This window comes from Cervus elaphus, chromosome 3 (genome assembly GCF_910594005.1).
Source record: "Cervus elaphus chromosome 3, mCerEla1.1, whole genome shotgun sequence".
NCBI lineage: Eukaryota > Metazoa > Chordata > Mammalia > Artiodactyla > Cervidae > Cervus > Cervus elaphus.
In genome coordinates, this window is record NC_057817.1 from 27,873,584 (window position 1) to 27,898,939 (window position 25,356).

Below are 25,356 nucleotides of genomic sequence, written 5' to 3' on the forward strand. Positions count from 1 at the left end.
GCCCATTTAACATTTAAGTGGGAGAGTCAGGGAGAAGTTTGACTGTGCCAGTAGGGTGTGTGAGGGAAAACTAGCTGGAGAATCCTCAGTGTACAGCCAGTTGTCAAAGCCATGAGCCTGGATGGGGTCTCCAAGAAATTAATGTGGAGAGAAGGATCCAAGACAACCCTGGGCTCAGCAAGGCTGAAAAGAGAGGGGGTGAAAGGAGGGCATGAAAGAAATAAAGGAGGAGAGGGGGTGGGGCACCCAGTGAAGAAGCTTCAGGAAAGAAGGGTGATCAGCTGAGTCCACACTGAGCCGAGGACTGGCCCTCAGACTGACTGTCAGATTTAACAACACGCACACAGGCAGCTGGAGTGCTGGGTATGAAAACCTGGTTGGAGGGGGTTCAAGTGAGAATGGGAGGGGAGGAATCAGAAATTGTAGTATAGGCATCTTTTGAATTCTTTCTTTGTTTTGTTTTTTATTTTGGTAAAAAGCAAGCAGAGAGCAATAGGATGTAGTTGGAAGAGGATCAAGAGATTCTTTTGAGCTCCCTTGACTCCGAGATGGGAGAAGGAGCAGCCTGTTTGTGGGCTGAAGAGGATGACCGGTAGAGGGGAAATTGATCACGCAGAAGAGGGGAGACTTGAGGGAACACAGTCCGACCTTTGAAAGGGGATGGGATCCAGGAGCAAGAGGAAGAACAATCTCTATTTTTGTTGCCAGGAGGGACTTTCTCTGGCTCCCTCAAAAGGCAAGGGGTCAGTTAGGACTGGAGTGGCCAAGGAGGATGCATGAAGAAGGAAGGGACTGCTGTGGGCCCTGAAAGATGGGACAGTGATGGTTGGCAGAGGGAGGACTTTCAGTGGGTGGCCTTGGGTAAGCAAGGCCCAATAGGCCAGAGTGAGCAAGCAGGGCTGTTTTCCAGGTTTCTTTTGGCTCCAACCATTGCGACCTCCTGGCACACATCCCCTTCCTCATTTCCCTAGGCTGTCCCATCTCCCTTCTCCAGTTCCAAGTCTCCACCATTCTCCAGCCAAGGAGCAAATTTAGGGACCGGGAGGAGAGTGTTCAAATCTGCTGGCTGGACTCCTGCTCCCCTGGGATCTGCTCTTCAACTGGATATCCTTGCCTTCCCACAGCCTGTGGAGGTGGAAACCAACGGCCAGAAGGAGGAGGCCCTCTTTCTGAGCTTGGGCAAGTGGGACCTCCTCCCTGGGACCCAGTTCTATAATATCTACTTGGGTGGGGTGTTGGGCTTCTCTGGTGGCTCAGCCTGCATTTTGGGAGACCTGGGTTTGATGTCTGGGTTGGGAAGATCCCCTGAGGGAGGGCATGGCTACCCACTCCAGTGTTCTTGGCCAGGAGAATCCCATGGACAGAGGTGCCTGGGGGGCTACAGTCCATGCAGTCACAGAGTTGGACACGACTGAGCGACTAAGCACAGTGGGTGGGGTGTTGTGCGGCTAGCGATGACAGGGACGTGCCAGCACTCCCTGCTCAGCCCAGTGGCCGAGGACACACCCCAGTGCTCTCTGCCTGCAGAGACCCATTTTAGGTGCTGCTCTGATCCCCGCCGCCGCCGAAAATAGGCTCCACTGCTTCCAGAATTGATTCTTTTCTTTCTTGCTCTTTAGACTTTTCCCTTTTTTTCTTTTTAAGGTTTTTTTTTTTTTTTTTTTGCATGTGAATGGCTTTTAAAGTCTTTATTGAATTTGTTACAGTATTGTTTCTGTTTTATGTTTTGTTTTTTGGCCCTGAGGCATGTGGGATCTTAGTTCCCCAAAAGGGATGGAACGCAAACCCGCTGCATTGAAAGCACAGACTTTAACTACTGGGAAGTCCCTCCCCTTCTTTCTTTCTCTTCCTTCCCCTCTTTCTTTTCCTTTCTCTTCACCCCTCTTTCTTTCCTTCTTCCTTTTCTTTTCTCTTTCTTTCTATGGACACGATCACTCTTACTTTATCTTCCCTGTTAGATGATAGAGTCACAAGGAAGGGTCACAGTCTGATTCATTTTGCCCCTCTGACAACTTCTGCTCAGTGGCCAGCACTCTGAAGGTATTAATACATGGAAGCGTTTTCTGGCTGGATGCGAGCAAGACAGTGAACCTGCAGAAAATGGGCTCCAGCCCACAGACCACAGAGTTCTGTAGCTGCCTTTCAGGCCTCCTTTGGCTCATCCCTTAAGCACTTCTTGAGCCCCATCTTGTGTCTAAGGCAGGGTGCGGGGGACCCAGCTGTGCTGGGGCTGCTCTCTGACCAGACTGGGGGAATAGCTTCCTAAGGTGGGCACAAGAGCCGAGGCAGGCGACCCGTCCTGTCCTCCAGAGTCCCCTGCGTGTCCCCTGTCCTCTCCTCTTACAGTAACTGGGGGTTGGCACGAGGTGGGGTCAGGGCCCCGTGGATGGGGAACAGTCCCCTTCAAGCTCTGCCAGGCAGCTAGAGAACCACTGCACCTCCCCACCCCCCAAACACCACCACCCAGGGCACCAGTTGTGAGCAGGAGACAAAAAGCCAGGACAAAAGGCCTATGGGAGCCGTGGTGAATAGATTAATGAGATTTCCATACGAGGCCGACAATAGGATTCTCCACTCCAGCCCCTTTGTCCCAGGCTGAGATAATGGAGCCCGAGGAGCTGCCCCAGGAGGGCGACATCCACCCGGGCCCCTGTCCTCACAGGCCTGGAGCCCCAGCGCAGCTGCCCCTCTTTCCGGCCCTGCCCCCAGCCCCGTGGGTGAGGGAACTCTGAACCAGAGAAACCCCATGAGTAGGGAAGGGGTGTTACGGGCCTTCTTAGGGAGTTGGAGGGGTGTACTGGGGTCCCTGCCACCTCAGCCTGTATAAAAGTTCCTAGTGAGAGAAAGTTTGCTGTCCACCATCTATACTGTCTCATTTGAGAGCTGAAGAAAGTGAGGCTTGGAGAGGTTGGGTGTCTTGCCGGTGAACACATGGGGACCGCTCAGGGTATCTGCTGCCTCTTGATGCCACAGTGGGGATGGAGGAGCGTCTGAGGCCTGTGTGAGGGAGAAACACACTCTTGAGTGTGCCCCCTTCCTCTCACACACCTCTACCTCGGTGCTCCCCTTCTGACACCAGATGTGAGGGTTTTCCACACACCAACCCATTCTGGGACACCAGCTGGGTGTCCTAACCGGCCTGGTGGTAGCGGCAGATCCCAAGGGGTAAGGGTGGTCCTGCAAGACCGCCCCTTCAGGTGCCAGTCACACATCCAGGCTGTTACCTGTGCTTCTGACTGATGGGGCGTGAATCAGAGGTTCCCACGACCCTCTTCTCGGATTGATGAACTTGCTAGAGTGGCTCACAGATCTCACAAAACCAGTTTACTTACCAGATTATCAGCTTATTATAAAAGGATGTAAGGCAGAAGCAGCCAGATGGAAAAGATGCACAGGGCAGATGTGGGAAGATGCCCAGAGCTTCCATGCCCTCTCTCCCAGCAGTCACCCAACCACTCCTCCCCAGTAGCTTTCCCAAACCCACTGACTAAACCATTGGCCACTGGTGATTGAGCTCAATCTCCAGCCCCTCTCCTTTCCCCAGGAGGTGGGGGGTAGTTTGTGTTTGGGGGAGCTGAAGGGTCCAACCCTCTAATCATGGCCGGTTCCTCTTGCCACCAGCCTTCATCCTTAGGTTTCCCAGGAGCTTTCCAAAAGCCCTCATTAATATAAACTCAAGTGTGGTTGAAGGGGGCTTGTTACGAATAACAAGACACTCATTTCATCTTTATTGCTCTGAAGCTATTTCAGGAACTGAGGACAAGAGACCAAATATTATGAAGTATGTTCCTGTCACACTTATGCTTAGGAAATTCCAAGAGTTTGGGGAGCTGTGAGCCAGGAGGAGTGGATGAAGACTAACTATATATTTCTTTTAAAAAATATTTATTTATTTTTGGCTCTGCTGGGTCTTTACTGTTGCGTGGGCTTTTCTCTAGTTCAGTGAGCAGGGGCCGCCTTCCAGCTGCAGTGCGCAGGCCTCTCACTTTGGTGGGTTCTCTCTTGTTGCAGAGCACAGGCCCTAGAGCTTGCAGGCTTCAGTAGTTGCAGCACACAGGCTCAGCAGTTGTGACTTGAGGGCTCCGGAGCACAGGCTCAATAGTTGTGACACACGGGCCTAGGTGCTCCGTGGCAGGTGGGATCCTCCCGGATCAGGGATTGCACCCGTGTCCCTTGCATTGGCAGGTGGATTCTTCACCACTGAGCCACCAGAGAAACCCTAAATATATATTTCTTACTGTAAATCACACTACCACAGCCCGTGTCAGGCCTGATGCAGTGTCCTGGGCCTGGTCCACAGGGATGGGAGAGGCCCATGAGGGCTAAGATCAGTGCGCTGAGTGCCTTGGCCTTTTGTAAAGGCCCAGACACTCCCTCTTTGATCCTGGAAGACTTCTTGCAAATGAGGGGGAGGGTTTATGGAATTCTTTTCTCCTCTTTCATCCAGCAATCCTTTCTGTTACTATTTATTGATCACCTATGAGTTAGAAGGACTGGACTCTGTGTGGAGTCACGCAGAGTTCCAGCCTTCAAGGGTCCACAGACAAAGAGCTTAAGTGACAGTTTCTCCATGGAGCCCCAGCCACCCCCAGGGAAGGCGGTCGACTCAAATAAGGAGCTGTCTGCACAGCCTAGGGGCATGGATGCTTATCAGATGGCGAGTCTGCTGGGAAAGAAGAGCTCTCCTTGGGCTGCTTTGCAGTGAGAGGACACACATTCTTCCGCCTGTGGGGGCGCTGGAGACTGGGGCTCCCCCAGGGGAAGATTGCAGGTTTGAAGTGTAAACACGCAGCTCTTGAGGTGTAGCCACATTTCCGGGCAAACACAGAAATGTTTCCACAGGGCCAAGGGAATGGGCCTTGGAGGCTGTGTCACGGCCTCAGGCACTTCTGTGGCTGTGAGTACCGAGGACTGGACCAGGGAGCCAGTGCAACCAAGAGGTATGGGCCTGGGGTCTGTACTTAAACTGCTGGGGTCTGAATCCTGCTCCCCTTGGTAAAAGCTGGGTGACCTTAGGATGTATCAATCTCTCTGTACCTCAGTCGCTTCACCTGCCAAATGGGGATTGAGACAATAGCATTTCTCCCGAGGTTCTTATGAAGGCTACACCAGATAGTGCGTAAAGCACAGAGTGGGGGCTGGCTCTCCCCCCATGGGGACAGTGGGGAGCCAGCATAAGGACCAGTCTGTTTATTAGAGCTGGAAGGAACCTCCCTCACAGAGCATCCTCCACATTCCCCCAACCTCAAGGGGAAGTGACTTGTTCAGATTCACTCAGCAAGGCTGGGCCACTGCTCAGGTTTCTACCTGTACTATTTGTCATACTGCTTCGTACCTGACCCCGGATTCTGTAGTTATTTATTTGGCCATGTCAGATCTGGGCTCTCCAGTTGTGTGATGCTTGGGCTCAGCAGTTGCACTGAGTGGGCTTAGTTGCCCCAGGGCATGTGGGATCTTAGTTCCCTGACCAGGGATCGAACCCTTGTCCCCTGCATTTCTAGGCAGATTCTTTAACCACTGGCCCACCAGGGAAATCCGTATTTATCTTTTTAAATCCTCATGGGCACTGTGCAGGGCAAATGTTACGCTGTTTTTCAACAGAGAAATTGAGCTTCAGTGACGTCCAGCAGTCGGCCCAGCCTAACACTGTAAGGGTCAGAGCCTCGATTCAAATCCAGTTCTCTGATTCGAAACACACATTTTCCCTCAAGTCTCTGGGGCCTGTCTTAATGACTAGCCCAGCTGATATAGGGACTGGAGTATGTCCTATGAACCTGGGGAGGAGGTGGGGAGCCTCTTCAGGGGAGATCCCTCCTGCTCCTGTGGGAAGCAGACCACAGAAAGGCCCCCGCATCTCTGTGTGAGAGAAGAGGGCTGTAATTGGCCTGAGGGCAGGAACAGGGAGACAGCATGCTCTGCCTGCTCTCACCGCAGATAATATCATGCAGGTAGATGGTGATGCTTCAGGGAAGAATGAAGGAGGAGGACAAGAAAGATGGGCTAGTAGTCAGTGGAGGACTTAGGGTCAAGGAAGTCTTTTTGAAGCTGGGAAAGAATTAGGCCTGCTGTGGGGGCAGAGCCAGGGCATGGTAGTGGGGAAGCATAGTCAATTAATGGAGCAAGGTCCCAGCCTAGGCTGGAGAGGTTGAGCTGGAGAGACCCTCAGGCCTCCTGGTCTCTAAAATGGATGTAGATGTAGATAAAGGTGAAAACGAGGCCAGAGGTGATGGAGATGTGCCCCCAGCTACCATGGAAGGGAATTGCCTGAAGCAGAAGGCCTGTGTCTGAGCAGATTGAGGGTAGAGATCAAGTGGGTAGGATGAGCTGCAGGGGCTGGGAAACCCCAGAAGGGGCTGAGTCCAGAGCAGATGAGATTGACCAGTGTGGAACTGGCAGGACAGGTTTAGAGGGCCAGAGGTAGTGGGTTTCTGGAGTCCACAAGGACTGAGGTGGGAGTGATTCAGTGTGGACCACGGCTTGAGTGCTTGGTCTGGAGAGTGTGGACCTGAGTGAAGACCACTGCCGGCCAGGGCAGGAGCTGGTGAGAGGGGCTGGGAAGATACCCCATGATGCTGAGGAGGAGCAGCAGATCTGGCAGATGGTGAAGGAAATGTGTGTGAACAAGTCCAGACCCAGAGTCTTCTTTGCTGTGTCTGTGTCTGTCCTTCTGGGAGGGACCACCTTTCCTTCCAGCATGCCCAGTTACTAAGTTCAGGGAGAGTGCTCTCATCAGGTCAAATCTCTTTTCTCTATGTTAAGGAGCCAAAGTATACATAATAATGAACAGAAAAACAGCAACAACATAAAACAGGTTTAGGGCCCATGTCGTAACACAATCTGTACAATTCTGACGTTACCACATATGACCCTGTAACAGGAACCACTTGAGATTTCTTATGTCCCAGGAAATTATCTCTTTTGACAACGGGTAAAGCCTCTGTTCTCTGGAGACTCCTCAGTAGGAGCTGCACATATGCCTCCCTCACACCTCCCCCTCAGTTCTGCTGTCTCTGCTTGCTCTCTTGTCATTGGTGGCCAGGATCACCTCTCAGATGGAGGTGAAACAATTCTTAAGAACTCCCCTTCTGGGACTTCCCTGGTGGTCCAGTGGTTAAGACTGGGCGCTTCCAATGCAAGGGGCGTGGGCTCAATCCCTGTTTGGGGAACTAAGATCCCAAATGCTGTGCAGTGCAGCCAAAACAAACAAAAAAAGAATTCCTCTTTTAAAGCTCTAGTATCTATGGCTCATGCCTTCCCTAGGGCAGCAGGAATGAGGGTAACCCGTTTTATTTTCAAAGACTGACCTCACCTCACTGATGCCAGGTCAATCATAACAGGTGGTGCAGTCAAGCTACTACAATAAGGGCAATTGCCTGAGAAGCAACCTGATAATTTTCAAACTCTTCTTGTACCACTGCCCCACAGATACCCACTTCCAGGGTTCCGGTGACCCAGCAGTTCTTGGTACTCCCTCCAGGCTTGCAGTGTATGGTTATACAGGTTGTGCACTACACACAGGTCCTACTTCTAAAGGGGCACAGGTCACATCATAGACACAGATTTGTTTTATCACAATTTCTCAGAAGGTGGCAGTAAGGCATCTTGAGGTGGGGAAGAGGGCATATGAGCTATTCTAGCCCTAGCTTTCTCAATGCACTGTGCTCCGAGTCTTTGAATTGCTGGAATCCTCTAGCCTGTCAGGTCAACTCGGCCTATCACCCTTCAAGTTCCTGTAAAGACACCCCTCCCTGGCAAGGCCTTCTCGACTAGGCACAGTATGCTCCCCTGAGCGTAGAGCTCTGGGCACACACCTCTGCTTTTCACCTCCTAAAGGATGTTATCTCTTCCTCCTGGTTGAAACATCATATCCACTTTTCAATCTGCTCCCATGCCTGGCACAGCTTTTAGTATGTGCTCAGTAAAATTCTGTTGAAGCAAGAATATTGACCTGTAAGCTTAACTTACTAAGAGCTTAGGACTGAGAAATAATCATTGGCAAAAACTGTCTCTGGCATGTCATGGGCCCATTTAGTCTTTGAGCTGTTATTCTCAGATCAGGCAAACGAATTGGAGCATACATTTGGAGAGTGCCGTTCCCCAGGCCTTGAATCCCTTTTACCAGTTGGGCTCATGCCTGGACCGGTGCTGAGGGACAGTGTATGAAGTAAATACTTCTGCAGTGTTTATATCATGACCACCTAAGAGGCCATTTCTTTAGGTCCATGAAAAAAAGTTCTATGATCTCTATGCCAGGAATATTTTTGCTTGTTTTGAGTATGATGGTGTGTTTTACTTTGCAGAGTTATTTGGTTCCTGGGAAGCGCAGATAAACTTGTGAACAACTTTCTGTTTTGTAATATTCATTTTTATTTATTTTGCTGTGCTGGGTCATAGTTGTGACACACAGGATCTTTGTTGCCACAAGTGGGATCTTTTGTTGAAGCATGCGATCTCTTAGGTGGGACATGTGGGACCTAGTTCTCTGACCAGGGACTGAACTCGGGCCCCCTGCATCGCGAGTCTTAGCCACTGTACCACCAGGTAAATCCCAATTCTATGATGGGCACTAACTTTGTCCCATCTTCTCCAGAAGACATTTATGTCTATTCGAAACAACCTTTTTGTATTGTGGTGAAACATTCTGGGAATGAGGCAGGTGGCAGCACCTGCTCTGGGTATGCACCCATCACTGGCAGAGTTGGGTCTGGAACCCAGGTGCCCTGACTCCATCAGGCAGATACTACAAGAAACCACGTGGAAAGCAAGTGATGCTTCTGGGTCAGCCTCTGGGGTTTCCCAGGGACAGTGAGACTCTGCCACAGACACCATCCTTCACTACAGTAGGTCTGACCGTGTGTCCTACAGCGCATGGCTGGAGGCACCAGGACAAAACAATAGTCATTGCCTAGTAGGTGAGGTTAGGACCCAAAAAAACCATCATTTTCAGATGCATCTTGATTCTGAGGAAAGTTATTTTCAGACAACTTTAATTGTGGGACAAGACAAATACGGTGATTTTGGTGCCTGAAGATGGCCCGGGTAGGGTGGAACGCTGTGGGTGGATGCGGGAAAACCAGCCTGTCCCAAGCTACGGTTTAAGAAGGTTCGCCTGCGGCTGGCAGTCAGTGGGTCCTTAGAGGCTCTTCAGGATCTCACTAGGTGCTTCTCTTGCCTGCAGCTCTGTCGAAGATGCACTGGACACCGGAACACGCCCAGCCCCTCAACCAGTGGCCAGAGCAGCACCTGGACGTCTCCTCCACCACCCCGTCGCCGGCCCACAAGTTGGAGTTGCCCCCTGGGGGTCGCCAGCGCTGCCACTATGCTTGGGCACACGACGACATCTCTGCCCTCACTGCCTCCAACCTTCTCAAACGCTACGCCGAGAAGTACTCGGGGGTCCTGGACTCGCCCTACGAGCGCCCCACCCTGGGCGGCTACGGCGACGCCGCCTTCCTCAACGGCGCCAAGGGGGACCCCGAACCCTGGCCGGGGCCAGAGACTCCTTATCCCTTGGCCTCGCTCCACGAGGGCCTCCCGGGAACCAAGTCGGGCAGTGGGGGCGGCTCCGGGGGTCTCGGCGGTTCCCCGGTTTTAGCCGGAAACCTGCCTGAACCCCTCTACACCGGCAACGCGTGCGGGGGCCCGTCGGCGGCGCCGGAGTACGCGGCGGGCTACGGCGGGGGGTACCTGGCGCCGGGTTACTGCGCGCAGACAGGCGCCGCGCTGCCCCCGCCGCCCCCGGCCGCGCTCCTGCAGCCCCCGCCCCCGCCGGGCTACGGCCCCTCTGGGTCTTTGTACAACTACCCCGCGGGGGGCTACGCCGCGCAGCCGGGTTACGGGGCCCTCCCGCCGCCGCCCGCTCCGCCCCCGGCCCCCTACCTGACCTCTGGTCTGGCGGCGCCCACGCCCCTGCCCACGCCCGCCCCACCCCGGCCGTCACCCGCCTCCTACGGTTTCCAGGGGGTAGCGGAGGCCGGGGTGTCGCTGAAGCGCAAGGCTACAGACGAAGGAGCCGAAGGCCGCTACCGCAAGTACGCCTTCGAGCCCGCCAAAGCCCCGGCGACCGACGGCGCCTCCTACCCCGCCGCGGACAACGGCGAGTGTCGGGGCAATGGGTTCCGGGCAAAGCCGCCAGGAGCGGCGGAGGAGGCGTCAGGGAAGTACGCTGGTGGCGTTCCCCTCAAAGTCCTGGGCTCCCCCATCTACGGCCCGCAACTTGAGCCCTTTGAGAAGTTCCCGGAGCGGGCCCCGGCGCCGGCTCCCCGCGGGGGCTTCGCGGTGCCGTCCGGAGAGCCTCCTAAAGGTGTGGACCAGGGGGCTCTGGAGCTGGCGACCAGCAAGATGGTGGACTGCGGACCGCCGGTGCAGTGGGCGGACGTGGCGGGCCAGGGCGCGCTCAAGGCGGCACTGGAGGAGGAGCTGGTGTGGCCCCTGCTGAGGCCGCCCGCTTACCCCGGCAGCCCGCGCCCGCCGCGGAGCGTGCTGCTCTTCGGACCGCGGGGCGCTGGCAAAGCGCTGCTGGGCCGCTGCCTGGCGACGCAACTGGGCGCCACCCTACTGCGCCTGCGCGGAGGCACGCTGGTCGCGCCGGGCGCTGCCGAAGGCGCGCGCCTCCTTCAGGCCGCCTTTGCGGCTGCGCGCTGCCGCCCGCCCGCGGTGCTCCTCATCAGCGAGCTGGACGCGCTGCTGTCCGCCCGGGACGACAGCACGGCCGCCGCAGGCGCACTGCAGGCGCCGCTCCTGGCCTGCCTGGACGGCGGCTGCGGTGCGGGAGCCGACGGCGTGCTGGTCGTGGGCACCACTTCACGGCCCGCGGCCCTGGACGAGGCGACCCGCCGGCGCTTCGCTCTCCGCTTCTACGTGACGCTGCCCGACGGCCCGGCCCGCGGGCAGATCCTGCAGCGGGCGCTGGCCCAGCAGGGCTGCGCGCTGAGCGAGCGGGAACTGGCCGCCTTGGTGCAGGGCACCCAGGGCTTCTCTGGGGGCGAGCTGGGGCAGCTGTGCCAGCAGGCGGCGGCCGGGGCGGGCCTCCCGGGTTTGCAGCGCCCCATCTCCTATAAGGACGTGGAGGCAGCGCTGGCCAAGGTGGGCCCTAGGGCCTCACCCAAGGACCTGGACTCGTTCGTGGAGTGGGACAAAATGTACGGTTTCGGACACTGATGGCGCACCAGGAGGCCCAGAGAGCTGCCGCCCACTCCCTGCCCTTCTGTCTGCGAAGGGTCTTCTTTAACCCCACCGGGCTGGGGCGTGCCGGAGTGAGGGGTGTGGGGTGGGCGAGCGGAGGGGGCTGCCGGTGGATTTTTTTTTTTTTTTTCCGTGGAAAGGAAAATGCTTGTGCTAGGCAGAGAGATGCCATATGCGCTGTGTACTCAGGTTTTTTCCTATTTATTGTGGACGGGAAGCTCGCCATCTCTGCCCCGCGGAAGACTGGCCCCGGGGCCTAAGGAACTCCTGCTCTCTCGCCACAATCCTTTTGTCTCCTCGCTGTCTGAATTGCTCCCTCCCCCTTCTCCACTTCTCCCTTTCTCTGCTTCTGGTGGTTTTCTTTCTCCGTTGCTTTGTCACTGACCATACACCCTTCTCTCGCTTCCCCCCTCCGGCCGGGTTTCCCTTTTGCTCCTCCCCACCCTGTCTCTCCGTCTATCACCTTCAGTGCTTCTGTTTCTGTCCCTTGCTCTCCATCCTCTCTGTGTCTTGGTCCCTGTCCCTGCCTTCTGTCCCTCACATTCAAAGACTGCAGTGTCCCTTTGCGGAAGATCTGGAGGTTAAGGGGCTGAGGAGGAGGGGGTTCCCTTCACCCCTTATCCCTCATCCAGCTGAAACCTTAGGTCTGTGGGAGTCAAGCAAAAAAGAAAAACACCCAAAGAAGGGGGTTTTGTTGTTGTTGTTTTTGAGGAGGAAAATTCCAGAAATGTAGCTTGTTTAATATTTTAGGCCTCTTATTTTTGTAAGATGTGTAGACTTTGCTGTTTTTCTTTTGACGACTCAGGAAGAAACTGACCTCAGAAAGAATGTTAGATTTTGGCTGCTTTCCTGTGTGTGTTCCCCCCACCCCCAGCCCTTCAACCCCTTAATCCCCAGGGAAGCAGGTTCTCTCAGAAGACTCAGAAAGTGAGACCTGAGGGGAAGGGGAGAGGAAGACAGAGAGGCCACACTCCAACCCCTGCGCTTCTTGGGATAGAAGCAGAATGTATTGTAGGGGCCTCCCCCTCAGGGCCAAGGTTGTAGGCAGAGGTGATGAGGACTGCGTTGTGGCATTTGGAAGGAGGTAGGTCTTGCTCCCTTCCTGCAGGCCCCACCCCTCAGCTGAGTGGGGTGTTTTGTGTGGAGGGTTGGTTACCCAGAGTTGGGATGCCCTTGCCCACTGCCTGCCCCAGACCTAGCAGGTAGGCTGAGAGGGCCCAAATGGGAAGATGACCCAGGTGGAAAGTCCCCAGAGAGGTCCTCCCACCTGGTCCCTGTCTAGGCAGAGGTCTCCTGTAACTTATGCTAAGATTTCTTCTGGAGGGAAGGTAGTCTGGCCACAGGTCTGATTGGGCACAGAGTTCATTACAGACTCAGCCTCCATGGTCTGCTGGGAGGCTCTGAGGAGGGGTGAGTGAGTGTCCGTCCATTGCAGGAGAAGGTTCTGAGGGGACTCTTACCTCTCCTGTTCTCTTAGGGTCCTAGGTCTAGAGCTCCAGGGGCTATGAGAGGGTGAAGGAGATGGGCAGCTGTGTTCCTCTGAATAAACATTGGACTTTTATTCTCAGTCCCAAACTCTCCACCGGAAGCCCAGGCTTAGGCACCCTTCCTTGTGAGAACTGTATTCTTCTTCCCACCAACTTTCCTGTGATGGGGCTTTGGGGAGCCCATTTCACAACTCTGACCTTGGTCCAGAGGTGGGGGACAAGCCACCACCCCACTTCTCTCTCCCACCACCTTGACAGCTCCTGCAGTCTCTCCCACCTCCCACTCCCAGCTGGAAGGAAGTCCAAGGGGATGTTTCAGGTGCCAAGGTGCTGAGGGTCTGTGCTGGCTGGCCTAGGAGTGCTAACAGGAAAGCTGCTCTGTTCTCTCTTCTCCCTCCCTGCCTTGGTCCCTGCCCTTCCTTCTGCTCCTCGGAGCTGGCTGACTGAAGGTCTCAGAAGCAGGGGTGCAGGGTCTCCGCTGTGAAAAGCCCGTGGGGGGAGCAGGGAGTGAGCAGGTTCTCTCAGGTGTGTGTATGTATAAGGGGGGTGGGTGGGTGGAGGGCATTGGGGAGGGGGTTTGGGATCTCAGCCATCCCTTCAAGAGGCAGACAGCTCTGGGGGTTGGGGGGAAGAGCTCACTGACCGAGACCCAGGGCCCCCACCGCCTCCTCTACTGGCCTTGGGGAGCTTTGCACAAGGAGACAGCCCCTAGTCTACTAGCACCTACCTCTTGGGCACTGGGGCGAGTGGGAGAAGAGCAGGTCCAGCTCTGGCAATGTTGTGGGGGGGGGGCATACCAAAGAATCCAGGGGCAGGGATGGGGGGAGGGCAGGCTGGCTCTCTTCTTCCTTTACCCACGTTGGGGTTGGGGTCCTCCCCTCCAGCTGTAACCATTTCTACCTCATTTTGATGCGTGTTGTACATGGATGTATTTATCTCCTGTCTGATGACGCTCTGCAGTTCGGTCTGTCTACCTCAGAAGAGACTGTATTTTAAAAGAAAGTATGACACAGTATTAAAGCGATGACACGTGGTTTCCAGAGGATTTCTTGGGGGCAGCAGGACGTGGGGAGTCCTCTGGGGAATGCGTGGGCTTCCAGGTCTGCTGGTGCCACGGATGTGGCTCTGGGTGAGTTTGTTTCTTCAGCAAAACATGACCATTTCTGTTACTCTGGCACTGTGAGTGCCTACCACACAAGTGAAACCACGGCGGGGCGGGGGAAACTCCTCAATAGGGAAGGCCTGCCTGCAATTCTGAGCTCCTAGAGGCTCAGTGTCGGGGCTGACTTAACAGCCCCAGCCCCGACCTCTGAAGCATGAGGGATGAAGAAGGGCTCATATGTTTGCTGAGTGAGTGAGTGGGTGAATGAATAGATGAATGCTGAAGAGGAAGTTTCACTTAGAACCTGGACAGCAGCCCTTGTTGGCCAGAGCTAGGATCATATTTGTAGTCCATCCTTGGATGGAGGGAAAGGGGACAGAGGGCAGGGTGGAGACACCGTGTGTTCCAGTCTTTGAGGTCACTTGGGATCCTTCATCCACCACCATCTGTCAATCCCCAGACTGACAGCTCAACATAAACTGGGACACAAAAAACTGGGGAGGAACATCTTGTTAAAAAGGCTGTATGGAGATGTCCATGAGAGGTTTGGACCCACAACTTGCTGAGGACCTGAATGTGCTCAGCAAAATGATCAAAAATGCATGGAATGGCCAGGGAAGCAGGCCCCCTGGCTTCCACTGGCCCAGGCTTAGAGCCTATCCAGGGCTTTCCGGAGCCAAAGTCCGCCCATGGCCAGATTCTATGAAGCAGTTTCTGCTCCGAGAGAAACAATTGGTGTGCCTGGGTATGTGGGCTCCAGCACAATGAACTGCAGCTCAGTGACCCCAACCCTCTCGGCCCTTGGAGGTTCAGACCCCCCTTGCCATCTAGTTGGTTTACTGCACACCTACTCTGTGTAGACAGCACTCAGGATACAGAAGTGGTTAAGTACAGCCTCAGTTCTGGAGAGCCCACATTACAGGATGGGAAAAGCTCAACAATGGATCATTTGAAAATATAGCTAGATAAAGCTGCTCGAGGAGGGACCTTATCCAAATTTTTATATTCTTACATCTAGCACAGTGCATATAGGAGACACTGAATAAATCCTCGAATTCATTTCCAGCAAGTGTCCTGATGAAGGATGCACAGGTTATTTCGAGAATGCCCAGAAAAGACCCTGACTCGTGGGGGGGGGGGGGGGCGTGGTACTGGCGCTGGGTCAGAACAACTCCCTGGACGGGTTTGGGTGGGTTCAGCTTGACAAAGTTATGGAAGCTGGAAACTGTACCATACCTGTGACTATAGTTACAAGAGCATAAAGTGAGGGCAAGAGTGAGGGGAAGGGAGAGGAACAATGGGACCATAAGGCTGCACCAGGAGGCTCTTCCATGAAGCCTGTGGGAGCGGGGTGGGGAGGGGATTAGTCGCTGGTGGACAGGGACTGATTTGCAAGCTAAAGAGTTCACACATGGATTCAGCAAATCTTTAACTGAACACCTGTTCTGCACTAGTTGCTACAGGGACAACAGGTAGCCCTTACAGTCAAATGGGGCCGCTTCCCAGGCACAGTGGTAAAGAATCCACCTGCCAATGCAGGGGACGCAAGACAGGTGGGTTTGATCTGTGGGTTAGGAAGATCCCGTGGAGGAGGAAATGTCAACCCACTCCAGTATTGCCTGGAGGATCCCATGGACAGAGAAGCCTGATGGGCTATAGTCCATGGGGTCACAAGGAGTCAGACATGACTCGGCACCCACACAGTCAAATGAAGGAGACAGTATGAAGACAGAGCTGTAGGGTGCTGTGCGAGCAGATAGGGGTGCCTAGAGAAGACATAGGGCCAAGGCTGTGGGTGGGAGGCAGGGAGGGCATCCCAGAAAGGACTTGTCAGCTGAGGAGTGACTGAGGCAGAGCAGAGAGTGCAGTCCAAGATCTAAAGAAGTACCTGAGCTGAGCTTACTTGGGGAAAGAAAGTGAGTTCAGCCCCTGTGTGTGGAGGCAGCGTGGGGACGTGAGGATCGCTTACCTTATCCAAACAGAGCATGAGGGTTTGGATGCACCTGCGGGAGGACAGGAAAGGGTAGTCTATACATATTCAGTAGGTAATAAGAAAGCTTCCCATGTGGGCTAGTGGTAAAGAACCCGCCTGCCAAAGTAGATGTAAGAGACGGTTTGTACCCCTGGGTTGGGAAGATCCCCTGGAGGAGGGCAGGAAAACCACTTAAGTATTTTTGCTTGGAGAATACCATGGACAGAGGAGCCTGCTGGGTTACAGTCCATGGAGTTGCAGAGTCGGACACCACTGAAGCAACAGCACGCAGGTAATAAGAAAATTTGGGAATTGATTGGATATAGGAAATAAGGAGAGTAAGGGGCCTAAGGCTTCTGGTGGAGGGTGAGGGGCAGTAAATGGGAATCATGAGATGTTGGAGACCTGCTAAGTTTGACGGAAATGGGCCAGGCAGGAGGCCTCCAGCAGGCATTTCAATATAAGGGCAGGGGATCCTCGCCTCCAGTACCCCTACCCAATCTCTGGGTATTGAAAACTCATTTCAGCCTCGGGGTTTTTACGAGCCTCCCCTTGTAACTCCTCCTTTCTGGGTGTTAGGAGATCCTCCTCCAAGTTGTGTTGGAGGACCCCCTTCTCATCCCTGGGTGTTCCCCCCGCCCCTAGTCCCTGGATGTGGGAACCTGGTTCCTGCCACCCAAACCTGGATGTTGGCCCCCCCTCCCCCACCCGCGGGCATTCGGAGCTCCTCCCCCCACTGTCGGTGGATCGCAGTCACCCACCCCCACCCCACCCCCCGGCGATGGCGGCACGGGCTCCGGCGGGGACCCTGGCGCTGGCGCTCTGGGGCTGGGCTTTGGCTCCAGCGGGGGCCGTGGACGCCATGGGCCCTCACGCGGCCGTCCGCCTGGCCCAGCTGCTGACCCCGGAGGAGTGCGGCCACTTCCAGTCGCTGCTGAAGGCGCCGGAGCCTGACGTCGAGGCTGAGCTGGCCAGGCTTTCGGAGGACCAGCTGGCGCAGCCCGAGCCTGTGCCCACGTCGGCGATGCCAGGCCGACGGCGGCGGAGGCGCGAGGCAGCGGGGGAGCCGGCGGGCCCGGCGGCCGAGCCTGCCGACGTGTCCGACGGCTGCCGGGAGGGGCTGGCGGCCTGGCTGGCTGCCGAGGCCCCGTCCTTGTCGTGGGACCGCGTGGCCCGGGCCCTGCGGCGAAGCGGCCGCCCAGACGTGGCTCGGGAGTTGGGCAAGAACCTCCACCAGCAGGCAACGCTACAGCTGCGCAAGTTCGGGCAGCACTACGTGCCCACAGCCGACGCCCCCGCTGTCCCCGTCCCGGCCCCGGCCCCAGCCCCGGCCCCGCGTTCCCGCCGCTCCTCGGTCCCCGAGCCCAACTGGGACGAGCTGGAGCTGATCGTGGAGCGACTGCCCCAGGGGCCGTATCAGCGGAGCCCCGCGGGCTGGGCTGGGCCGCTGGCTCTCGGCTTCCTCACCGGCTTCGGGGGGGCGCTGGGCGTCGGGGCGCTGCTCATCCTGCTCATTCCGTGGATCACCGGCGGCGATGGCGACTGGGAGTGGCTGGGCAGCCCCCGACCGCCCACCCCGCCCCTGCTTGGGTCCGCCAGGGCTGCTGGCTGCGGGGAAGCGGAGCCGCTCTTGACTGCAGAGCCGCTGGCGTCCCCTGAGGCCTGGGCTGCAGGCGGGCCCCGTACCTCCTTGCCTCTGTGACCCCAGCTGTGAAATGGGAGCACAGACCTGGTGGTGTGCCGCTTTTGACATATAAAAGTTACAGAATACGCAACAGTGGGAAAGATCAGTTTATCAGTTGTTTGGGAATGACTGCATAGCCAGTGGGGCTGCCAGTGGAAGAGGAGGGGCTCAGGTGCCGGTCTGCCGGCTAGGGAAGGGGAGGCAGGGCCCCCCCAGTTCGTGTCAGCTTTTGTTCCTTCTTCATCTTGCACTTAACTCTTCCACTAAGAGCTACCGTTTATTGAGCACTAACTGTTCCAGGCCCTAGGCTAATAAGCAGTTACATACATTATTTGTTACCCTCTTCAGAAACCCAAGAAGGAAGGTATTATCTACATTACACATAAGGAAACTGGTCACAACTAGTTAGTGGCATAGTCAGGTGTTTGAATGCAGAACTGCTTTGAACCAAAAGTTTGAGCTCCAGAGGGGAAGATCTGTGAGCAGCAATGGAGCTGGGGGAGAAGGAGGAGGACACAATGAGATGCAGGGCTTCAGGTTACTCTGAGGCCCTGCTGGAGCTGTGCCCACTTCCAGGGGTTGCTGCCCCCAAGCTGCTCTCTCCACTCAGGCAAGGCCTCCTAAAGCTCTCCCTGGAGTCCCAAACTCTCCCTACCCACCTGAGTGAGTGGGGCATTGCCAGCCCCACTAAGGGAGCTGAGCCTGGGTGAGACCCCACACCGACTTCACTGACTGTGCCCCCACCACGGGGAAGGACAGCAGACGCCCTGGGGTCCTGCTAGGTGGGCATCCCTGGGCCAAGGGGCTCTGGTGTGAGAGTAATGACAGAATGACAGGCCAGTCCAAGAGGAGAGTTGAAAACAAGATTGACGTAACCCTTTATTGCAAATTCTAAAGTAAAAAGATGTACAGTACAAAGTAAAATTGAAATTTCAGACTATAAACTTCCAATCCACTTATACATTCTCATTTCTCAAGCATTTCTGCCATTTCCGCATAAACGGAACAGGGAACAAGTCGAGGGGGTGAGGGAAGGAGATACAGCAAGGGTAAAAGAATTGTGTCTAGAACAATCACAAACCCCAGAAGCAAGTGAAAGGAAAGACATTTTCTCGACCTGCTGTCCTGGTGATGAGAAGCGGGGGTGGTTGGAGCAGTGCAGTTTAAAATGGCTCTCAGAATAGCAGCATTTATGGTACCATTTCATCTTCCGGAAGTCCAAATAAATACTTTGCCCTTCCCTAGTGCCTTTGCCTCTGTATCTCAAAAAACACTTTACAAAACATTTAGTTAAAGCCTCACAACACCCCTGTGAGGTAGGTCAGTATTATTATCCCCATTTTACAGATGGGGAAACTGAGGCACAGAGAGGTTAAGTGACTTGCCCAAGGCCACACAGCGAGTCAGTGGTCGAATTAGGGATGGAACACAGGAGTTCTGTCCCTTTTCTGGAACCACTGGACCGCGCTCCCCTTTACCTATATACATTCTTCACACACACACACACCACACGTGCACACCTGCCCACCCCACCCCACTTAGCCTCTATGTACAGCAAAGAGCAGTGGGGGGCAGGGGCAGGGGGTGCCTCAGGAGCGTTTTGACAGGAAATCTTGGTGCTCTTGGAAGGGGAATCCAAGAAACCACAATGCTGAGCCACAGCCCAGATGGCAAAACTTGGGCCCCTCCCCACCCAGACTCCCTCTTCTCTCCTGATGTCCCCCCTGGCTGGCTAGCTGCAGCCAATTCTTTAGGGGGTGGGGGTACCTGAAAATGAACGAAGCTTTTTGCAAAACTTTGGGCAACATCTGAGAAAAGAAAGAGGCATCATTACAGAAGATGCCCAGGACTCAGTCACTAAGTCACAACCATGGCCATCTAACCTCCACAGTAGGCCTGGAGGCTGGGGGCCGAGAGGGGAGGATGGGGACTGACCTACCAGCCATCTCTCTCCAGAGCGGAGCTCCTGGAGCGGACTAGAGTGGGCACTTCAAAATCCTCCTGAGTGTTCCTGGACTGGGAGACGTGGCCTAGAGAGGGGTGTCCCCAAAGCGGGGCGGGGTGGTGCCAATGAGACCAGCTGAGTCTGCTGGTTTGGTGGGGGAGATGGAGGGCAGGGCTCAGCAGTAGCTAGCAGAGTGGAGGCTGTTGGGCATTGTGCTCGCCCGAGCTGTGGGGCGTTGGAATGGTTTTCTTCTTAAAATACTGGTGAAAAAGGCAGGAGTAAGGCCAGCCCAGCTGGGTTGGCTGACATCATCTCTGGGGGCTCTGCCGGGGGACCGGTGAGGAATAGGTATCATGGGCCTGGAAGCAGTGGCCCAGCAGGGGGACGAATGCCACACACGGTGGGTGAGTGGGGACCTGGGGAGATCAGGACTTCGTTTTTCTCTCCAATCTTGGCTTTTTAGCCAGAACTTTGTGAGAAATCCTCATTTCTCTCCCTTTCGTTCCCCTCCTTTCCCCAAATGTGCTAAAGTCCCACTTCCCAGGAATAAAAAGTATTGGGAGAGTCAAGCAACAAACGCACACCAAGACAGGCTTCCCTTGTACAGTAAAAAGGGTCGTTTTTATTTTGTTTCCTTTTGGCTTATAGAAGTGATGTACGTTTCATCATGTCTTGGTTAGAGCAGTGCTGGCCTCCATGCATTCACTAATACACTAGTCTTTACTACTGGTCTTTTACAAGCTTACGTTGGTTGCAGCAAAAAATGAGAGAACTCTGGGCATTGCTGTTCCAGGGGCTTTGACCGGGAGTTTCTGTTAATCTCTCCTCAGTCAACTTCTGATGCCAAGAGTGGCTTATTCAGAGGGGCGGGTGCAAGGCAGCTGACTTGGGAAGTGTCTCCTGCTCTCGCCCTCGGCTTTAAATGACGGAGTCTCCTCATCCTAAGCAACAAGGAGGTTAAAGAAAAGAAGAGGGGAAAGTGTTTTTCACACACAAACCAGCAACCATGTCAGCTGCTGCTCGGTGGCTTTGGCTCTGCGTTTTAAATTAACAGCATCACACATGTCTTTTTGCTTTTTGTCCTTTTTTTAAAGGTGGATTCTGGAGTATAAATACTGCACCAAGGACCTGGCTACAAAAAATAAATATTTATATCGTATTTATATATCTATATATATATATGTGCAGTGATACTGTGGCTGCTGCTGCTTTTTGATTGGCTTCGTTAATATTTGGCAAAGCGTTGCCACTTATCCACTGGGTGAAGACATGCGAGAACGCCTTCACTGACTCTTTCAGTTCAATGCCTGTTAACTGCGGGTGTAAACTGCTGGTGATGGTGTCACTTACTACCAAAGAAGTGTGGAGCAGGGCGGGTGAGTGCGAGAGTGCGTGAACGAGTGGGTGGGTGGAGGGCCATCAGGTGAGGAGAAAGAAGGTGGGAAAAGTTTTTTAGAAACAAACAAACAAAAAAAAAGTGAAACTTCAAATAGAGTGGAGGTGGCTTCTTCCCTATGAAGCTGGCTGATGGGTGTCAGATACCAAGGCCTGTGTGTGTCACTGAGGAGACAGCCTGCTGGGTGGGGAGACCAGGGCCTGGGGGAGGAAAAAAGATCAGAGCTCAAAAAATCTCATTAATATGCTCTAGTAGCTTAATGACATCACTAGCACGAGCACTTGGAGGACGAGCGGGATCTTATAGCTCTGTGGCCCATCTCAAGACCTAAGAACAAGAACAATTATGAAGTTTTAGCCAAATCTTGCATAGAAGTGGTTAGAATTTATTGCACATTGGAACAAAAATATATATATTTTTTTGTTGTTTTGGAAAAGACCATTAGCAATAAAAAATTTTTTGTCTGTCTGTCTGGTTTGGGGATGTACATTGGCTGACAGCATCTAAGTTCTAAGAAGAAATAAAAGTATAAAAAATAAAAATAAACATGACAATGGCATAAGCCAGAAGCCATTTCCTATTTAATAAGTTAATACTTTGTATTTACAAAAAGGCATGCCAATAAAATAAAATAATATATTACAGTATTTATAATTCTCTTAAAAAGAATAACCACACGTCAGCTTCTGTTTTGTGCTGTTTACGATGTAGCCTGTACATGTTAACTATACATTCATCCTAGCAGTTAGCAGGGTCACTGAAGAAAACGCCTTCCCAACCTGGAATCGGGTGTAGTACAAAAAGTTCTATGGATGGTGTCGCAGAAGCAGGCTTCTGAGAACTGGACAGAGTTTCTAATGGTCCAGCAAGATAGAAAGCTCTGCTTACTGACTGGCTGCGGTTTGTTCTACGCAAAACTAGTCAGGTGGACTGTGAAATTACATCCAAAGTGCTCCTACTGCAAGGCCGATTGGTGTGTCTGACTATGGGTTGTTTTTCCCCCTCTACCGTATGGTTCAGGAAGAATTCATTTTGATTTGGTTTGCATGCTGAGGTCTCTCCTCATTCTTTGAATCGACTTCCTGACACATTCACCTGCAGCATCTTAGCTCTGAAATCTAGTCATCGGATGAGAAACCCCTGGACTAAGAACTCTCTTCCCGGAAGTGGGAGACAGAACGGAAGCTATGACGCTCCCCGCCAAAGCCACCCTCCAATGACAATGTGCAGGTCGCTAAGCAGATGGCAAAATTGGCTGAAAGGGAATGTGCTGGGGGAAGCTGGAAGTTCTTAAGGATTCATATTAAATCGCTTTCTCATGAGAACCAGTGCAATAAAGAAATCAAGTGGGGCTGGGTTCAGAGGCGGCTCCATCTCTCCTGAGGTCCCACCAGTGACCATTTATCCTAATAAGAAATGAAAGAAACCACAGCCATAGCTCAATGCTGCTGCCCTCACCCACCTCTGTGGATAAAGGAAGCCCTGCATGGTGGAAGAATGTGATGGAGGCAAGAGGAACTGTGCAGCGATTGAGCTTGTGACAACTACTCCATAGAAGAGAGAGGCCCGTTCGGAATATCTGAACCCCTCGTCATGTGGACCCCAGCCCGGAGAAAGCCACAATGCAGAAGGACATGATACTGATGAAGTGAGCACCCCTTTACCCCCAACGAAAGGTTGTTTTAAGTTCCCCAAATGACCTTCTAGAGATAACATGCTACTCTGAATAGCACTTTTATCTCTGCCCCCAAAAAGTGTCAGTTGTCCAGTATGAAGGCTAAACAATCATCATAAATATTGCAAGATATAAATGAAAAAAACTTTTTTGATTTTTGTTTTTAGCCCTAAGATTTGGTTTTACAGTGACATTAATACAAGCCATTCGAGATCAAAGTTTCCCCACGTACAGGACACAGAGCAGCATTAAAGAGTTCATCTTTCAAAATGTGCAACAATGGCTGTATGTTAGAGATGTCTGTTAAACATATACACACAACGGATCCATCTGCTTGTTGGACTGGGTTTGTTTTTTTTTGTTGTTGGTGGTGGTCAATTGGTTGGTTATGTTTCCCTACTCAGAAGGTGTATGAAAGACTTCTAAGAATTCAGAAAGAATTGCAGCGGGTATGGAATGCTTACCATTTTTTCTCCAAATACAGTGAACGGTGCAGGGCTGGGTCCTGTCCAAAGGCTGACCCAGTGCAGGGGACAGGATCAGTAGTGTCCTGTGGTGTATGGTTCTCATGCATGACTCCTGATCACGGCATGCCATCATGCAAATCATTTCTACGCATTGAACGAACACAATGTTTGGAATCGGCCTGAGCAAGTCCTCCTCAGCCTGAAGAAACCTGATTGTTTTCCCCCACCCATCTCCAAACCACGTGAAGCCCATGTGGAGAAGATGCGGCTTTATGTCAAAGAAACTGACAAGTAAATGACATGGGCTAAATGTGAGTGTGTGTGTTTTTTCTTTTTGCTGCTTAGCTTAACTAATGTAAGAATGCAAATAGAGTTTGCATGAACAAACAAACTTTTAAAGTGATGCTTTCTGCTTCTGAGAATCAACAAAATGAAAAACAAACAAAAAAATCCATCTGGCTGCAACGGAAATACACTGGTCCCGGCAGCCTCACCTCTGTTTTATGTATCCTGTTAGTTTTGTCCTAAGTTGCATTGACTGATGTGGAACATGCAGTAACCACCTGCCCAAGCATTAGAAAATCTGTGAGTCCAGGGAGCAGGGTCCTTTGCCCTTGGCAGGTCACTGCTCAAGATGCAACCGTGGTACGTGGTAAGCAGACTACGTTTGGTATAGATCTTCGGGATAAAGTGTCTCCACAGCTGTTCTGCATTGATAATATTCAGGAAGTTTGTAAACAATCTTTCACTTGCAAGTTTTAAGTCTGTACAATGTTGAATTTTTGCTTTCCTCTAACACTTGGATTCTCTGACCTCTTTTTGTCTTTTGGCTCTTTCCCTTCGTCCTTCCTCCGCCCGTTGCTGTTTCTCCTTCTCGGGTTTAGTCACACTGTCATAGGAGGGGAGGGAGGCTGTGGACGGGGTGCTCTCTTTTTTCTCCCGGTGTGTGCCTCCATTCTCCAGCTTATTGGAAGTTGTCTTTTTGCAGATGAAGCCCCGCCTGGCTAAATGTCCCCGGTAGGCGCGCTGCAGGACCACTGCTGATACCTCTTCCTGCTTGCGCCGCAGCGTGGTCGTGATTGGCTCATAAGACACTTTGGAAGGATTGGATGCCACGAACCTCTCCTCCATCTGTTGCCGAAGGATGTCTAACTCCCCGCTATCTCCCAGGACCCGCTTGGTGAAGGCAAAAAGGATGTCCAAGCAGTGGATGCGATCCCCGCTGACCATTGGCAGATCCATGGCGATGAGCTCAATGGTGTTGGGCTTGGGCACGCGGAGAGGATGCTCCAGGGCATCTGCAAAGTCTGCCAGCTTACAGTACTCAATGAACTGGGTGGCATCGGGGTCGAACTTCTCCCAGATCTCATAGAAGGTCTCAAAGTCGTCCTCGCTCAGAGGGTCTGCACTTTCCTCTGTGGCTACGCTGAAGTTTTCCAAGATGATGGCAATGTACATGTTCACCACAATCAGGAAGGAGATGATGATGTAGCTCACAAAGAAGAAGATGCCCACCGAAGGGTTCCCGCAGTCTCCTTTAAAGCCGCTCCCTGGGTGTTCCTTATCCAAATTGCAGTCAGGGGGCCGGTTTAGGATGGGCAGCAGGAGGCCGTCCCAACCAGCCGAGGTGGTGATCTGAAAGAGGCAGATCATGCTGTTGCCGAAGGTCTCAAAGTTGAACATGTCATCAATGCCAGCCTCGTGCTTCACGTATGCAAAATTAGACATCCCAAAGATGGAGAAGATGAACATGACCAGGAAGAGCAGAAGGCCGATGTTGAACAGAGCAGGCAAGGACATCATTAAGGCAAAGAGCAGGGTACGAATTCCCTTGGCGCCTTTGATCAGACGCAGGATACGCCCAATACGGGCCAATCGGATGACTCGGAACAGGGTTGGGGAGACAAAGTATTTCTCAATGATATCAGCCAGGAACATTCCTAAGAAGGGGAACGGGAGACATGTTACTGAGATTGGAGATGCCCCTCCTCTTTACTTATGTCACCTGGCACTATGGAACCCTTAACTACAAAGGACTTTATAGAGTAAGTGCCTTACTAGCCAATCTGAACTCTCATAATAAAAAAAAATTTTCTTAAAAGAAAATCACGTTTCATACATGTAGAAAAGCAGAGAAAACAACAGTACCCAGAGACCAAGTCTGCTTCCACTTATCACCCCGAGAAGCAACCACTATCCCGTAGATGGCATGCATCATCTCTGTCTTCATAATTTTGCTAGGTATGAAATATATAGGTGGCAGTCTACAAGGTTTAAGGAATTATACCATATCTATCTTTCTAGATCTCTAATTTGCCTTTTTTAAAATGTTTTTTTCCTTCTAGATCTCTAGTTTGCTTTTGAAACCTAACATCACGTTTCTGAGATTGATCTCTGGTGTTAAATTTGGGTTTTTGTTTTTGTTTTCAGATTTGTCTGTGCAT

General features: G+C 53.0%; 3 protein-coding genes across 7 annotated transcripts in view; 2 read left to right on the plus strand and 1 right to left on the minus strand.

Moving 5' to 3' along the window:
- The window catches only part of FIGNL2 (fidgetin like 2), a 28,404-nt gene extending 14,700 nt beyond the window's left edge, over positions 1-13,704 (plus strand). For 2 of the 3 annotated variants that reach the window (XM_043883894.1, XM_043883905.1), the window contains exon 2: positions 9,179-13,704. In XM_043883894.1, the coding sequence (XP_043739829.1) occupies positions 9,190-11,160 (1,971 nt within the window). In that variant the 5' untranslated portion in view covers positions 9,179-9,189 and the 3' untranslated portion in view covers positions 11,161-13,704. Of the gene's footprint in view, positions 1-4,842; positions 4,941-9,178 lie in introns of all 3 variants that reach the window. The other variant, XM_043883886.1, reaches the window with a different exon arrangement.
- A 2,822-nt stretch (positions 13,705-16,526) lies between these two features.
- On the plus strand, positions 16,527-17,447 carry TMDD1 (transmembrane and death domain 1). The gene has a single exon (XM_043891182.1). It carries the CDS (start codon positions 16,527-16,529, stop codon positions 17,445-17,447), a length of 921 nt encoding a protein of 306 aa, XP_043747117.1.
- Positions 17,448-18,278: 831 nt separating this feature from the next.
- The window catches only part of SCN8A (sodium voltage-gated channel alpha subunit 8), a 196,865-nt gene continuing 189,787 nt past the window's right edge, over positions 18,279-25,356 (minus strand). For all 3 annotated transcript variants that reach the window (XM_043883928.1, XM_043883919.1, XM_043883933.1), the window contains exon 27: positions 18,279-24,852. In XM_043883928.1, the coding sequence (XP_043739863.1) occupies positions 23,705-24,852 (1,148 nt within the window). In that variant the 3' untranslated portion in view covers positions 18,279-23,704. The remainder of the gene's footprint in view (positions 24,853-25,356) is intronic.